General features: G+C 48.2%; 1 protein-coding gene across 4 annotated transcripts; it reads right to left on the bottom strand.

The window, feature by feature from the left end:
- Positions 1-6,127: 6,127 nt before the first annotated feature.
- ECM1 (extracellular matrix protein 1) lies at positions 6,128-15,351 on the bottom strand. Of its 4 annotated transcripts, XM_007177990.3 has the most exons (10): positions 15,105-15,345; positions 13,872-13,934; positions 13,690-13,791; positions 13,507-13,584; positions 13,332-13,412; positions 11,889-12,211; positions 11,213-11,587; positions 10,478-10,698; positions 10,221-10,308; positions 9,313-9,793 (listed from the first exon to the last, which is right to left on the bottom strand). In XM_007177990.3, exons 1-10 carry the CDS (start codon positions 15,172-15,174, stop codon positions 9,563-9,565), a joined length of 1,632 nt encoding a protein of 543 aa, XP_007178052.1. In that variant the 5' UTR covers positions 15,175-15,345; the 3' UTR covers positions 9,313-9,562. The 4 variants fall into 4 exon arrangements, with proteins under 4 accessions (XP_057388357.1, XP_007178052.1, XP_057388369.1 ...); XM_057532374.1 differs by lacking the exons at positions 9,313-9,793; positions 10,221-10,308 and adding an exon at positions 6,128-7,858 and having other exon boundaries at positions 15,105-15,348; XM_007177991.3 differs by lacking the exon at positions 10,221-10,308 and having other exon boundaries at positions 9,585-9,793; positions 15,105-15,341.
- Between the last annotated feature and the right edge of the window lie 124 nt (positions 15,352-15,475).

Here is a 15,475-nt window from a genome sequence, read left to right as displayed (position 1 = left end):
GGCGGCCGGGCGCGCGCATGCTGTTAAGTAGAATTGCCTCTTACGCACAACTATACTATGGTCTTGGATCTCCCTCTCAGAATCATGTGCTATCCTTGACATCTTTGGTAGTGCAGTCTAGTTTTTCCTAATAACTTTGATATGTGCTATGAAAGCCTAGAAATTTTTATTGAATATATGGTGTGTATAATATTAAAAATAATTTTAGAAGCACATTGTCTGTATTAGTTTCCTATGGCTGCTGTTACAAATTACCACAAATTTAGTGGCTTACAACAGAAAGTTATTCTCTTACAGTTCCAGAGGCCATAATTCCAGAAGTCTGGAAGCCAGAGTCTTACACAGCTAAAATCAAGGTGTTAGCAAGGCTCCTGAAGCAGCCTTTTGGAGGGCCCAGGAAAGAATCTTTTGCTTTTTTCTTCCAGTTTCTGGTAGCTGCCTACATGAATCACTCCAATCTCTGCTTCCATAGTTGAAGTCCTTCTCTTTTGTTGTCATCTCACTCTGCCTCCTTCTTATGAGGACCTTTGTAATTACATGTAGGGTCTGCCCAGATAATCCAAGATAATCGCCCCATCTAAAGGTCCACACCCTAAGTCACATCTGCAAAGTCCCTTTGGCCATGTAAGGTAACATTCACAGGTTCCAGAGATTAGGACCTGGATATTTTTGGGGGCCACTTGTCAGCCCCCCCGGATGTTGTCCAATAGAAATATAATATAGTGTGTGGGACTTCCCTGGTGGTCCAGTGGTTAATACTCCGCGCTCCCAATGCAGGGGGCACAGGTTAAATCCCTGGTCGGGAAACTAAGACCCCACATGCCACACTGTGTGGCCAAAAGTTAAAAATAAATAAATAAATAAAAAGAAATATAGTGTGAGACAAGCCACGTATGTAATTTTAAATTTTTTAGTAGTCACATTAAGAAAAAGTAAAATGAGACAGGTAAAATTAATTTTAATAATATATTCATTTAACCCAATATATCCAAAAGATCATGTCAACATGTAATCAAAAGAAAAACTATTAGTGAGATATCTTGCATTCTTTTTTTCATGCTGAGTCTTTGAAATCTGGTGTTTTTTTACAACAGGACATTGCACTTCAGGCTAGCCACATTTCCAGTGCTTGAGACCCACGAGTGACTGGCAGCTACTGTACTGGATAGCATGGCCAAATACTAAACCGGAAAGTCACTGTAATAACTGTTCAGAAAACACAACATGGCTCTTCTATTTTCAATACTTACATAAAAGAATCTGTACAAATTTGTGACTGATCATTAAACAGCAGTCAAGACACTCTTAAAAAAGAACAAAGTGGGAGGGACTTGCCCTATAGATATCAAAATTTGTTATAAAGCTACAGACTGTGTAGTATTGTGCAAAGATGAACAAATAATAGAACAGAGGGTCCAGAAAGAAACCCATGCACATATGGACACTTGACTTATGACAAATGTGGCTCTGCAGAGCAGTGGGAAAACAGCAGTCTTTTCAACAAATGGTGCTGGGATAACAATCTCCAAATGGAATAAAATATGAATCATGACCCCAGTATAAACAAACATCATCTCCTGGTGGATACCAGTCTTAAATGAGATAGGCCAAACAATAATACTTTTCAGAAGATAAAATAAGAGAGGATTGGGGCTCACCTGGTGGTGCAGTGGTTAGGAATCCGCCTGCCAATGCAGGGGACACGGGTTCGATCCCTGGTCTGGGAAGATCTCACATGCCACGGAGCAACTAAGCCCGTGTGCCACAACTACTGAGCCTGCGCTCTAGAGCCTGCGTGCCACAACTACTGAAGTCCCTGCACCTAGAAGCCGTGATCCGCAACAAGAGAAGCCACCGCAATGAGAAGTACACACACTGCAGCAAAGAGTAGCCCCCGCTCACCGCAACTCACGCGCAGCATCAAAAACCCAATGCAGCCAAAAATAAATAAATAAAAAATAAAATAAAATAAAAGAATAAGAGAGGATCTTTGTGATCTGGGGGTAGGAGATTTTTAAAAACAGACGGAAAAAGCACTAAACATATTGACAATTACATTAAATTTAAGAACATCTTTTCATCAAAGGCACTATTAAGAGAGTGAACAAATTTCCAACATATTACATGCCAAAGAGTTAATATCCAGAATAAAGAACTACAAACCAATAAGGAAAAGTCTAATAGAAAAATATGCGAGAGACTTGAGCAGGCATCTGACAGAGGATATCCAAATGGCCAATCAACATATAAAAACGTGTTCAACCTCATTTAGAGTCATGGAGATGCAGATTACATCTGCACTGAGATATCAACATAAATTCATCAGAATGGCTAAACAGAGAGACAACCTTAAGAGTTGGTGAGGATATGGAACAAGGGAAACACTCATACCCTGTTGGTGGGAGTAAAAATTAGCACAACCACTGTGGCATTATCTAGTCAGGTTGAACAGCTTCTATGACCCAGCAATTCAACTCCTAGCTGTATATTCAACAAAAATGCATACAATATGCACCATTTTTATAGTAGCATATTTGAAATAGCCTAAAACTGGAAGCTATCCAAATATCCTTCAACAGTAGAATGGGTAAGTTGTGGTATATTTCTAAAATGGAAATCTATATGCAAATGAATAAACTACAGGTATATGAAATAACATGAATGCATGCTTTATTTTTATTTTTTAAAATAAATTTATTTATTTTATTTATTTATTTTTGGCTGTGTTGGGTCTTCGTTGCTGCGTGCGGCCTTTCTCTAGTTGCAGCAAGAGGGGGCTACTCTTTGTTGCACTGCGCAGGCTTCTCATTGCGGTGGCTTCTCTCGTTGTGGAGCACGGGCTCTAGGTGCATGGGCTTCAGTAGTTGCGGCACGCGGGCTCAGTAGTTGTGGCTCACGGGCTCTAGAGCACAGACTCAGTAGTTGTGGCGCTCGGGCTTAGCTGCTCCGCAGCATGTGGGATCTTCCCGGACCAGGGATCGAACCCGTGTCCTCTGCATTGGCAGGCGATTCTCAACCACTGAGCCACCAGGGAAGCCCCGAATGCATGCTTTAAGAGCCAGACATAACAAAGAATATATTCTGTCCCGTTCCATTCTCATAAAATTCAAAAATGGACAAAATTAAATGATTGTGCATTATTCACAATAGCCAAAAGATGGAAACAACTAAAGTGTTCATCAACAGATGAATGGGGGACTTCCCTGGTGGGGCAGTGGTTAAGAATCCGCCTGCCAAAGCAGGGAACATGGGTTCAAGACCTGGCCTGGGAAGATCCCACATGCTGCGGAGCAGCTAAGCCCGTGCACCACAACTACTGAGCCTGCGTTCTAGAGCCCGTGAGCCACAGCTACTGAGCTCATGTGCTGCAACTACTGAAGGACGTGCGCCTAGAGCCCGTGCACTGCAACGAAGAGTAGCCCCTGCTCGCCGCAACTAGAGAAAGCCCGTGAGCAGCAACAAAGACCCAATGCAGCCAAAATAAGAAGTACCTACAAATAGTGTACATGAGACTGCTAGAATAGGCAAATTCATAGAGACAGAAAGTGGATTAGAAATTACCAGGGGGACTTCCCTGGTGGTGCACTGGTTAAGAATCCGCCTGCCAATGCAGGTGACACGGGTTCGAGCCCTGGTCCGGGAAGATCCCACATGCTGCGGAGCAACTAAGCCCGTGAGCCACAACTACTGAGTCTGTGCTCTAGAGCCCATGAGCCACAACTACTGAGCCCGCACGCCACAACTACTGAAGCCTGCACACCTTGAGCCCGTGCTCCACAACAAGAGAAGTCACTGCAATGAGAAGCCCGTGCACTGCAATGAAGAGTAGCTCCCGCTCACCGCAACTAGAGAAAGCCCGCGCACAGCAACGAAGACCCAATGCAGCCACAAATTAATTAATTAATTAAAAAAAAAAGTTACCAGGGGCTGGGGAGAGGTGGAAATGGGGCATAATTGCTTAATGGTTGTAGAGTTTCTATTTGGGGTGACAAAAATGTTTTGGAAATTATGTAGTAGTGATGTTTGCACAACATTGTAAATGTAATTAATGGCACTGAATTGTACACTCAAAAATGGTTAAAATGACAAATTTTATGTTCTATATATTTTACCACAATCTTAAAAAGTTAATAATGGAATATATTGAAAACCATTGCATTGTACACTTTAAATGGGTGAATTGTATGGTACGTGAATTATATCTCAATAAAGGTTTTTTGAAAACCTAAATGATTGTTTTTAGGATTCATATTTAGGTGGTAAAACAATAAAGAAAAAGCAAGTAAATGGTTACGATAAATATCAGGACAGTAGGACAGTGGTTACTTTGTGAGGGTTGAAGGAGTCTATGACCAGCAAGCAGTATTATGGGGGATTTCTGGGGTGAAGGCAATGTCCTTTTTCTTGACCTGGGTTGTTGTTGCAGGGGGGTTTCATTTTATAATAATCCATTGATATATACATTTATGTTTAGTGCATTTTAAATATGTGGATTATTTTTCACAATGTTTTTTTTTTAAATTTAAAATTCAGCAAGGGGACTTCCCTGGCAGTCCAGCAGTTAAGATTCCGTGCTTCCAATGCAGGGGACAGAAGTCCAATCCCTGGTCGGGGATCCCACACGCTGCGCGGCCAAAATATAAAAATAAATAAAAAAGTTTAAAATAATAAAATTTCGCAAGAACAAAGTATTGGGGGGGTTGAGGTGGATGGTTCGTTGAGTAGATAAGAAGTGTTTGTTAACCATTTGAGCAGAGGGGGGTAAGAGAGTTCTTTGCGGACAGAGCAGCATGGGAAAGTCCCTGAAGCACAAAAGAGTATGGTGAACCTGAGGAACAGAAAGCCCAGTTCTGACAGGGCTTAGAGAACAAGAGGAAAGAGGTGTGTGTGACATGAAGTCCAGAGACTGGGCAGAGGCCAGATGGCAGAAGGCTGGGGCAGCCATATGGGGGTGTTTTAAACCTTGTCCTAAGGGACCAGTGGGATGTCATTGAGGGGTTTTAAAGCAGCAAAGTGACCTGCTCAAACCAGTTAGCAGGTCAATCTGCCTGGAGTGTAGGGCATGGATTGGACAGGCTCAGGAGAAGGAGCCAGGAGGCTAGTTGGGAAGCTGTTTCAATAATCCCGAGGGTTGATGGAAGTTTGGACTAGGGTACAGGCAGTGAAGAGGTGAGAAATGCAGCATCCTTGTGCCCTGTGTACATTTAACAACTATATGCAGCACTATCTCACTTTTTTTTTTTTTTTTTTAAGATCAACAGGTTTATTGAAAGACAAGGGCAGAGGTCCTCCTCTCCCCCTGAGGTCCTGGCAGCGTTGGCCTCAGGCTCTGAGCTTCCAGGTGTCCTGCAGCTGGAGCACTATCTCATTTTTGTATGTAGTTGAAAATACTTTAATGTTATATTGTATATCTTATTATATACTGTACATTACTATACCAGGCTTATACATACATGCTTGCACATACATTTTGTTTACAGAGTTGTGCACACAAAACCATGGCTGCTGTATTTTTTTTTTTTTTTTTTTTAACTTTTGGCCCCACGGTGCAGCCTGAGGGATCTTAGTTCCCCGACCAGGGATTCAACCCGTGCCCCATGCAGTGGAAGTGCCAAGTCTTAACCACTGGACTGCCAGGGAAGTCCCATGACTGCTGTATTTTATGAGTGATTTAAGGGATTTCCAAAGGTTATGTTGACTATGTAACTTTTGCCTTATGTACTGACTTTAGAACCTAACCTTGGTATAAGGTGCAACTCCATTGTTGCTGGATGTAAGAGATATTTAGGAGATTTGGTGACTGACTGGAATAGAAGGGAGGAGAGGGACTAATTAAATGACATTCCCAGGTCTGTTGCCTAAATAACTGAGTAGATGGTGGTTCTGTTTATTGAGATGGGGTTCACAGGGGGTAGGGATAGTTGGAGGGTAGAGATGATGAGCTCATGTCAAAAATGCAGAAAAAGGTTGACAGATTGAATAGTGAACACCCATATGTCCACCACCTAGATTCTACAGGTCACTTATTGCTACATTTTCTTTTTCACATCTCCCCATATACCCAGAGGAATTCATTTTTGAACAAGCTGAATTTGTGCTATCTAAGGGACTTCCAAGTGTCGTGTCTAGAAGGACATTCAAAGAGCAGGCTACACATGCTGACTCCTCTTTTTCACCTCCCATTCACTATCAATTCCCTAGAATTTGGCTTTTGACATCTTCCTCCTGAAGGTGCTTTTCACTAAGGACACTAACTACTGAGGACTCAAAAACTGAACTCTTATCATCCTCCTGTAAAACTTGCTCCTCGTCCTGCATATCCTTACCCAAACCTCAAACTTGGGAGTCTTCCTAGACATCTCCTGTAGCAAACAGGTTCTGTCAATCCCATCTCCTAAATGTCTTTAAAAGATGTCCCCTCCCTTTTCATCCTCTCTACCATTAACAAAGTTCTGGATATCAGAGTTTCTCAATTTTATTAATATTGAAGAATTACAATTTCAACCTCTGAACAGGTTCGGGTCTCCACCCTCTCTCCAGCTCATCTACTCCTATCCACCTGTCTGTCCATCTAATTTATCTTTTTTTTTTTAAATTAATTTATTTATTTATTTTTGGCTGTGTTGGGTTTTCGTTTCTGTGCGAGGGCTTTCTTTGGTTGTGGCGAGCGGGGGCCACTCCTCATCGCGGTGCGCGGGCCTCTCACCGTCGCGGCCTCTCTTGTTGAGGAGCACAGGCTCCAGACGCGCAGGCTCAGCAGTTGTGGCCCACGGGCCCAGCCGCTCCGCGGCATGTGGGATCTTCCCAGACCAGGGCTCGAACCCGTGTCCCCTGCATTGGCAGGCAGACTCTCAACCACTGCGCCACCAGGGAAGCCCTAATTTATCTTTTTAAAAAATAAATTTGTTCACATCACTTTTCTTTTACAACCCTTTATAGGTGCTTATCCCCAAGTTGGCGTGACTTCTATCGTGTTTCAAGAGCTTCCAGAAAGTCTGAAATTTCCAACCTCATGCCTAGCTACTCCCCCACACTATTTTTACTACTTAGTGGCTCTTCAAATATACCAACCACAATTCCTGCTTTATTTCCTCCTCCAGAAGACCTACCTGAAAGCCAGGCTAGGTGGCTCCCAAAGAATCCTGAGAATATCTATCATTAGATATTCAAGTCTCCATAGAGCTAAAACTCATTGAGGACGATTTTTTAATATTCTTTATAGCCAGAATACTTAGCACTCTGTTTAACAAAAACATATACTCTGTTTACTTTAGCTGAACTTTGCATACACCCAGTGCTTTGTTCATCCTCCCTTTCCCTTCCAGCAAAATCCTACTCAAGCCTGCATTCCTCCATAAAGCATTCCCGGCCCCTCCAAGTAGTTAGGGTCTCTGACTCCTTTATCTGAACTTAGTACATTTTATCTTACTTATTTTTTTCTTCCAGTTTTATTGAGATATAATTGACATACAGCACTGTATAGAATTTAATATATTTTAAGTTTTTCTATACCACGAATTGCCATAAATGTTAACACGTTCACCATTTGGTAACTAACAGCAATCCTATCCATGCTTCGGGGCTCTGTGGAAAGCCACCTCCTCCATTTAACAGTACCCCGATTCCTACAGATAATTACTTCTTTTAACGCTCAGTTCTTGATGCTTATATCTATTTAGCACTTGATATTTTTTTCATGATAGCTGCTTACTACTGCTTTCCTGGTTTCCTTCCTCTCCTCCCCGGCAGACTGTAAACTCCTCGGGGCTGGGACTGTGGTCCAACGCGTCTCGGACTCCCTCTCCAGACTTGGCGGGGCGCTTTGCAAACGCAGTACGAAAGCATCTCCGGGAAGCTCCTGGAGGGACAGAGCCCGTTAGTGGTGCCTCTGCCGGTGGAGCTGCCCGCCCGTCCCTCCATCGGCCGGGGCTCCGCCCCGCGAGCTGGTTTGGACCCGTACACCGAGGGCGGACGAGCGGACGGTGTGGGGGAAAGAGGGAGCCCTGCCTCTGCCAGCCCGGTCCCTGGCGCCCAGAGGCGATCAGAAATGGTCCAGACGTCCGCGCATACAAGCTGACGCCCTCCGAGAGCGCTACCCAAGCGCGCTGGCCGGGTTGCCGTCGCAGGGGCGGGGCACGGAGTGTCTCTCGCCCGCTCATTGGCCCCCGTGCTGACGGACAGGCGAAGGAGCTGCTAAGACACTGATGAGTTAAAAACTGCTATGCGGGCAAAGTGTAAGTAAATAAATAAAAGGCGGTGGAGGAGCGGAGGGAACGGCGGGTGTCAGTTTTAGAGCTGCTGGGGCTCATCTAGTCCCCGGCTGGGGAAGGACGGCAGTCCCTGTTTCACCCTCTTCCTCCATAAGCTGGGCCGGGGACGTCCTGCTTTCTGGAAAGTTGTGCAGGCAGCAGAATCACAGAGGACTCATCCCCACGGGACTAAGCCTTCATTCCAGTTCTTTCAGCTCCACCCTGGAGGCTCCGGTTTCCTGTGGTCAACCTCGAAGGGCCGCAGGGTCCCGCCACCCTGTGGTCTAGCTCCAGTCTGGGTGCTACGGCGCCCTCCCCTCAGGCATTGGCACGACACTGTCCGAACTGGCCTCCCAGGTTCCTGCCTGGCTGGCTGCCGACTAGACATCGTAAAAGGCAAATCTGAACACATATTCTGCTTGAAACCGCCGGTGCCCTAGCGGGCAGAGGTGCCAAGATGCCCTTTAAGCCGGGCAGATGAGTCATTCGTGATGAGCTCCTGCTCATCTTTCCAGCCTCATCTGGGAGGAACAACCACCAGTCAGGTCCTTTCAGCCTTTGTGCTTCTGCATGAGTTGCCCCTTCGCCTGGTCCGTACCTGCCCCTTGTACCCTCTACTTCTCCTGGAGAAGCTCCGACTTCACCCCTGCAGAGGCCTTCCCTGGTGCACCCCTACTGCCCCCGGCCCTACTCCCAGCTCTGGCCTGGTTATCAAGTGCTCCGAGCATACTGGCACTCTGGCAGCCCTGTACCACAACACTTATCACACCTGCTAGGTTCCTGGAATGTGAGCAACCTGAAGGAAGGAACTGTGTGTTTTCCGAATGTGTATCCTGCAGTCTAGCACAGTGCACATCGACAGGAGTTCAGTCAATGTATACTGAATGAATAAACACATGGACTCCAAGGATCAAAAGTGAAGATTACAAAATGTCAGGCAGGGCTGTGCATTTTGGGTGCTCAACAAAGACATGAATCATATCTTTTCCACTTCTGAATCCTGATAGCCAACTAACAAAGTGACATTCCTTTTAAATGTGTGAATAAATTCAATGACAAATACTGAAGTTAAACCATTTAGTTTTGGTCCCAACAAAGCCTGTGGAAAGACTTCTGCTCAGTTAGTGGGGGTGGGGCAGTGGGCCTCAGGGGCCAGACACTGAAGAAAATCGGGCAGGCTTAGGAGGGTGTGTTTGTGTGAGACAACAGACACGATGAGGCCAAATCCAAGAGGTGTTTACTGTAATGAGTGTTCCAGGAGGGTGGGGTGGGGCGGGGTCCCCCAATCTGATCCTCCAAGGCTCTGGGGTGACTCACTCTTCCTTGGGCTCAGGGGTGGGGCTGATATTTGTTCCCCAAGTTGGGCCCTGCTCCCCCTGGTCCTTGGCATCCCTAATGTCTCCAGCCACTAGAGCCACATTCCTCAGATAATTAGTGTTGAAGCAGTTGATCTGTTCATCCCCAGGACTCAGTTTACAGCAGAAGGCAGAGTCTTGCCAGAAGTTACGTCGGGGACCACACAGGTCATCAATAAAGGCGGCTTTCTGATGACGGAGTAAAGCAGATATGATAGGGGAGGAGGGTTGTCAGAGGTCAGGCCTGGTTACTTGGATGTCCAAAGTCCCCCTTCCCTCAGCTTCTACTGCTCTCTCCCTAGATCCCTTCTGGGGCTCAGAGAGAGTACAAGGCTGCCTTTCACAGCTGGACTGCTTGTGATGGACAGATGTGAACAACTGGAAATGCCAGAAGCTAGAGGCCCAGAGAAGGCATAATAGGCACTTAGAGATGGGGAGCAGGTCAGGTCAGGAGTGAAGACTCCTGGAACCAAGAAAAAAGATCTCCCCAGTAGTCCTCATTATTTCAGTGGGCTGGTTTGAGGTACTAAAAAAAGGGGCATCCTGCCGTTCCAGCCCTCTCACTCCCCTCCTCTGCATTCCTCTGGAGACTATGACCCCCTGCCCTCACACTCACTTCCTCCTCAGCACAGCAGGCCTGCTCTGGAAACGGCAGGTCACAGCAGCGGGCAGTCACGTTCTGGATCAGCCCAGGAATCTGCTTACTATGTTGGTGGGAAACGGGTAGGGGTCAGGGTCTTTGGGTGTCTCCAGGCATCAAAATGGTGCTTGCAGACCATGATTTTGCTCTTCCCAAGAGTGCCCCAGAGGGTGCCCCAAAAGGGAGGTTTTGGAGAAGGGAAAAGAGTTGGGGAAGAACTGGGCAAGACTCACTGCTTGGTGAGAACTCTTTGATTTCCACAGAGATGACTCATGAAGTTGGGGGTAATTCGGCTGAGGTCCAGGGTCAAGATGTCCCGGTCATAGTTGGGATAGGGAGCCTGCCGGGCAAAGCACTCATCTCGGGCAGGGCTAGGAGGGTAGTGGCAACACGAGTAGTGGTGGGTATTTGTAGCCTTTTCCTGATCACAGTAGCTATCAAGGGTATCCTCCCACTGTGGGCCAGAAAAAGGAAAATCAGAAGCCTGGACACTTGGCCCTCCTGACCCACTGCTTCCCTCACTGCCCTACGCTATGAGATGAGGGACTCTCAGCCCCAGGTGCCAAAAGGGAAGGGCAAAGAACCAGAGGGCAAGGAGGCAGCTGTGGATGTATGGGATCGGGAAGGTGGAAGGGGAGAAGAACAGATGAGGTTCGGAGCTGGCCACAGGAGATGTGCTGGAACGGTAGACAGAGAGGGTCGGGTGAGGCCAGAGCTGGACAGATGGATGGCAGACAGGTACATGTGTAGGGGATTCGGTGGACGAGGCCAGGAGTGCAGGATGAAGGTGCACGATGAACAGACTCAGACGAAGAACACAGTGGATGGACGGACATTCACAAGCAGATGAATGGGCAGGCATGCTCACAGGGGGTAGGTACATGGATGATGAATAGGCTGGTGGGATCAGAGGTCAGAGACAGGTGGGCAGGCAGACAGGCTCTCAGGATGCTGGCATGCCCACTTACGGCCTTCCATGTACAGGTGTGGTTGTTCCCCTGCTGGCAGCAGTGCTGGAACTCCCCCTCCAGCCGGGTCAGAGCCTGCAGCTGCCTTTGGATGGGGTCAGTAGCTGGGAGGTTGCGTGGCACAGAGCGGAAGCGTCTTAGGTGGCAGATGTTCTTGATATTGTCCAGTGTGGGTAGCCCAGGGGGAAAAGGCAGCTCAGGACCCGAGGAAATACCAGGCTGGTGGCTGGGGCAGGCCTTGAGCTGGTAGTGTGGCCGGGGAGCTTCGTCTTGGAAGCAGGAGAATCGAGCCTCCCCCCGACGTTTGCAGCACCAATGGGCTCGGGTCTTGACAGAAAACTCAGCCTCACAGAACCGGGTCATTGCGTCCTCCCACTAGAGCAAGAGGAGTAGATCAGCCTGGTAGCCCACTCTCCACATACCTGTTTTCCTCCCAGGCTCCAAAAAGGACCCTGGGTATGCAGATAATAAAGAAGCAGAGGCAAAAAAAATAAAAAATAAAAAAGAAGCAGAGGCTGTCCCCTGCTCTTCTGGCACAATGAGGAGGCCCAAGGTAGGGCCAATGAAAGGGACCTGAGGTTCCTGCATACCCAGGCTTAGGCCTCTAGTCCTTGAAATACACACATACTGTCTGGGGGTTAAAGGACATCCCCAGGATCAAGAGCCCAACCCTTACCATGACTTTTGCACAGTCCAAGCGGTTTGTGTAGCTGTGATAGCGGCAGCAGCGGGAATATCCAGTCTCCAGCAAATTGAGGGTCTCACCCTGACGAACAAGGTGGGAAAAGCCAATCTGTGGCAGGTTCCAAGTGCCGTACACCACATGCTGACGATTAGGAAGGCAGATCTGGTTCAGATTGTCCGGAGAAGGCCGCCCAGGGGGGAAGCCATCCAGCCGGTGGCCCCAGCCCCCTTGGTATCGGCCCTGTTGGCAGTGCTGGGCTGGATTCCAAGACTCAGGCTCTGGGGGGCTGTGGTCCATGAAGCGAGCCAGCTTTTCTAGAATGGGGAGAACAGAGTGGGAAGGGGGAACATGCAGAGGGATAGAGAAAGGCTGGATTGAGTTGGGAGGATTGAAAGAAGTTGGGGTTGAGGAGAAAGTGTTGGGAAGATATAGAGGAAAAGGGGACAAATGAATTCGTGGCTCTTAACTTCAGAATGACTGACCAAAAGGAAAAGAGACCTGAGTCATGAAAGGTGTCACCCTTATAGCTCCCTGACCCCAAATCACGCCTGCTCCCTGTGCTGCTTCCCAAGGCTCAGAATACCTGCTCCCCCACCCCACTACCCCGACCAGGGTCTGAGCATTAAAGCTGGGGGATGGACAGACTAAAGCTGTCACTCACTCTCTCTCTGCTTAGATTGGAAGGTCATCTCTTGATAAAGGAAAGATGGGTCTACTGGGGTAGAAGGAGATGCGTAAAAAACATTCATGTTGGGACGGGCATCTCTAGAAGACAGGCCAGTTCCCAATCATAAAAAGTAACTCAATAGAGGGACTTTCCTGGTGGTCCAGTGGTAAAGAATCCGCTTCCAATGTAGGGGATGCAGGTTCGATCCCTGGTCAGGGAACTAAGATCCCACATGCCACAGGGCAACTAAACCTGCACGCCACAACTACTGAGCTCGCGCACCTCAACGAGAGAGCCCACGCATTCTGGAACCCGCGTGCCACAACTACAGAGCCCATGTGCCCTGGAGCCTATGCGCCACAACTAGAAAAGAGAGAAAAACCCGCATGCCACAACTAGAGAGAAACCTGCACGCCGCAACGAAAGATCCCGCATGCCTCAACAAAGATCCTGCGTGCCGCAACAAAGACCCAACGCAGCCCAAAATCAATCAATAAATAAAATTTTTTTAAAAAAGAAATAGCATATGCTTTAAAAAAAAAACGTAACTCAATAGAGAAGTGAAAATAAATGCTACTTTTGTGTCATGTAATCTTACAATTTTATAAAATAGGTATTATTTCCCCAATTTTACAAATAAAGAAACTAAGGCTTGGAGAGGTAACTTACCCAAGGTTATTACACAGCTAGTAAGTGGCAGAAGCCCCAAAGCCCATGCTGTCAGCCACGGGTAGGCAGGAGGGTAAAGAGGGGAAGGAGTCACTTACCTTCCTTCTGTTCAATAGGGACCTGGGGAGGGAATAGCTCTTCTTGGAGGGGGACGGCCTCTTGAGGGAGAGGCGGATCCCCTGCAAGATAGGGGTGAGGACACAAAAGAGCAAGGATCAGGCTGATGTCAGCCAGATGCAGTGGGTGGGAGTGAGGGAAAGGGCAAGCACTCACCTTTCTTCTCCACAGGGAGTCGGGGAGGGGGCAGCTCCTCTTGGACAGGGATGGCTTTCTGAGATGGAGATGGCTGTACTACAGAAAGCCGAGTGTGTAAGTAGCCCACTCCTTCTTCCCCTCCCATTCTGAAGATCAGGAAGTAAGTCAGACTAGAAACCTAGAGGTGCAACTGAGACTTACCTTCACTCTGTCCTTCAAAGTGAGGGCTATGCTGAGAGGTGTCAGGGTGATCCATGGGGAGAGCTCTGGTCAGAGGTGGGGAAGGGGGTGCAGCATAGCCAACTACCAGCAAGAAGGGAGATGGTCAGAGCCTGCATTTCCTCCTGGAGCCCCAATCCCATGCTACTCCCCCAAACTCTTACCTTCTTGAAGGGGGTGGGTGAGGTGCACTGGCCCCAGCTCCCTCGGCCCTGAAGCCTTGATGTCTGGAAGAGGAAGGGTGAGTCAGGGGTGGTTTTGAGGGGCCCTTTCCTGGCCCTGAGCATGGGAAGGGGAGGCAGTAGAGGTTAAGAGCTTAGAAAAGATGACCAAGACACCAGAAGCCTCTCTGTACTGCTCCTGCCCCACGTCCCCTAAGCCACCCCCAAAACACACCTGGTCAAGACCGATTGGGTGTGATAATCTGACAGCCTCACCTCTACCACGCTCAAAGCCTTGGGTCTCCCAAGTCCAGGCCTAAAGGGAGTGTGACACATGGAGCTGGGAAGGAAGGCCTTAATCTTGTGTCAGTGTCTTTCCCTTACAGCTTCTGGGCTCTCTCCACAGTCCAGACCTTGAACTGGCTGGAGCCTCACCTGCCCATCTCCTCCACCCTCCTGCCTACCACAGGCCCTTTAAACATCTTTGGGCCTTCTGGTAAGGAGCCCACACAGAAGTTGAAGTGCCTCCCCTTCGGCTAGTCTCAGATCCCCCTTAGTTCAGGTCTCAATTTAGGACCTGGGAAACTGGGATGGTTCAGGACTCCTGAGGCAATTCACGCCACAGCCACAGGGAAAGGAATCACCTGTAGCTGATCTGCAGTCACCAAAGACCAGGACCTGGGAAGGACAAGACAGGGTCTTCCAGATAGATTAGATCTATGACACTCTTGCAATAGTTTCCCACAGTAACATTTTGTTTGGTATCTAAGCAGATAATGTGTGTGTGAGCTAGAGAGTGGCTGTGCCTGGTCCCCTGTAGATGGATGATGCCCTCTCTTCTCCTAACCAGGTAGGGAGTCAGTCAAGGCTCTCTGGGTCAGTAAACTGGTTTTGAGCAGCCTGGGAGCTCCTCTTCTTCTCACTTCTGGCTAATAGGTGCCACATATACATCAGGCCCCTCACTCTGTGAATCTATCCACCCCCGCAGTTGTCCGTTTTGACTCCAATATGTGTTTCTTGGCAGCAATCTCTAGGAACCCCTTTCCTTCTGTACCCCTGCTCCCCTCCCTGGTTAAAGGCTCCAGTGCCTAGGCCCACCACAGGCCTGCTCAGAAACAGGCAGCCAAATGGGGCACCCTTTTGCTGGTGATGAGCCATCCGGGATGGCTGGACCCAGGCCCCAGGCCCATGCTGGCCAGGCCCCCTTTCCAAGTGCTGGCTCCGACCCCAACTCACCTTCCTTAGAGGCTACAGAAGCAACAGCTAAACAGGCCAAGACCAAGGCTGCTCTGGACGTGGTCCCCATCCTGGGGCAAGAACTGGTCGACGGCCACCCAAGTAGGTCCTCTCAGGCAGATCCGATTTGAAGGGCTGCGCTGCTGGGAACTTGCTTCTCCAGTTACTGTTACTGCTGTTGTGAACTTCAGGGCTGGTTCCTTCTCCTCTTTATAGTCTATCTGGGGATAGCTACCGCCCTCCTCAGCTTCCTGCCGTGACTCAGTCCCAGCTGCTCCTCCTCTGGCAGACACTCCTCCCACACACCCTGAAGTCTCCTGAGAGGACTGAGAAGAATGGTGAACCCAACCCCAAGAGAAACTGATTCTGAG

Source organism: Balaenoptera acutorostrata, chromosome 1, assembly GCF_949987535.1.
Source record: "Balaenoptera acutorostrata chromosome 1, mBalAcu1.1, whole genome shotgun sequence".
NCBI lineage: Eukaryota > Metazoa > Chordata > Mammalia > Artiodactyla > Balaenopteridae > Balaenoptera > Balaenoptera acutorostrata.
This window is presented reverse-complemented; position numbering and strand designations above follow the sequence as displayed.

Bases quoted from the DNA above. Each gene is read 5' to 3' on its own strand.
- ECM1 (XM_007177990.3), bottom strand. From the start codon at position 15,174: ATGGGGACCACGTCCAGAGCAGCCTTGGTCTTGGCCTGTTTAGCTGTT. The intron at 11,588-11,888 runs GTAAGGGTTGGG...CTCTTGCTCTAG, and splicing joins TGGACTGTGCAAAAGTCATG to TGGGAGGACGCAATGACCCG. The intron at 10,309-10,477 runs GTGAGTCTTGCC...CCACCAACATAG, and splicing joins CAAAGAGTTCTCACCAAGCA to TAAGCAGATTCCTGGGCTGA.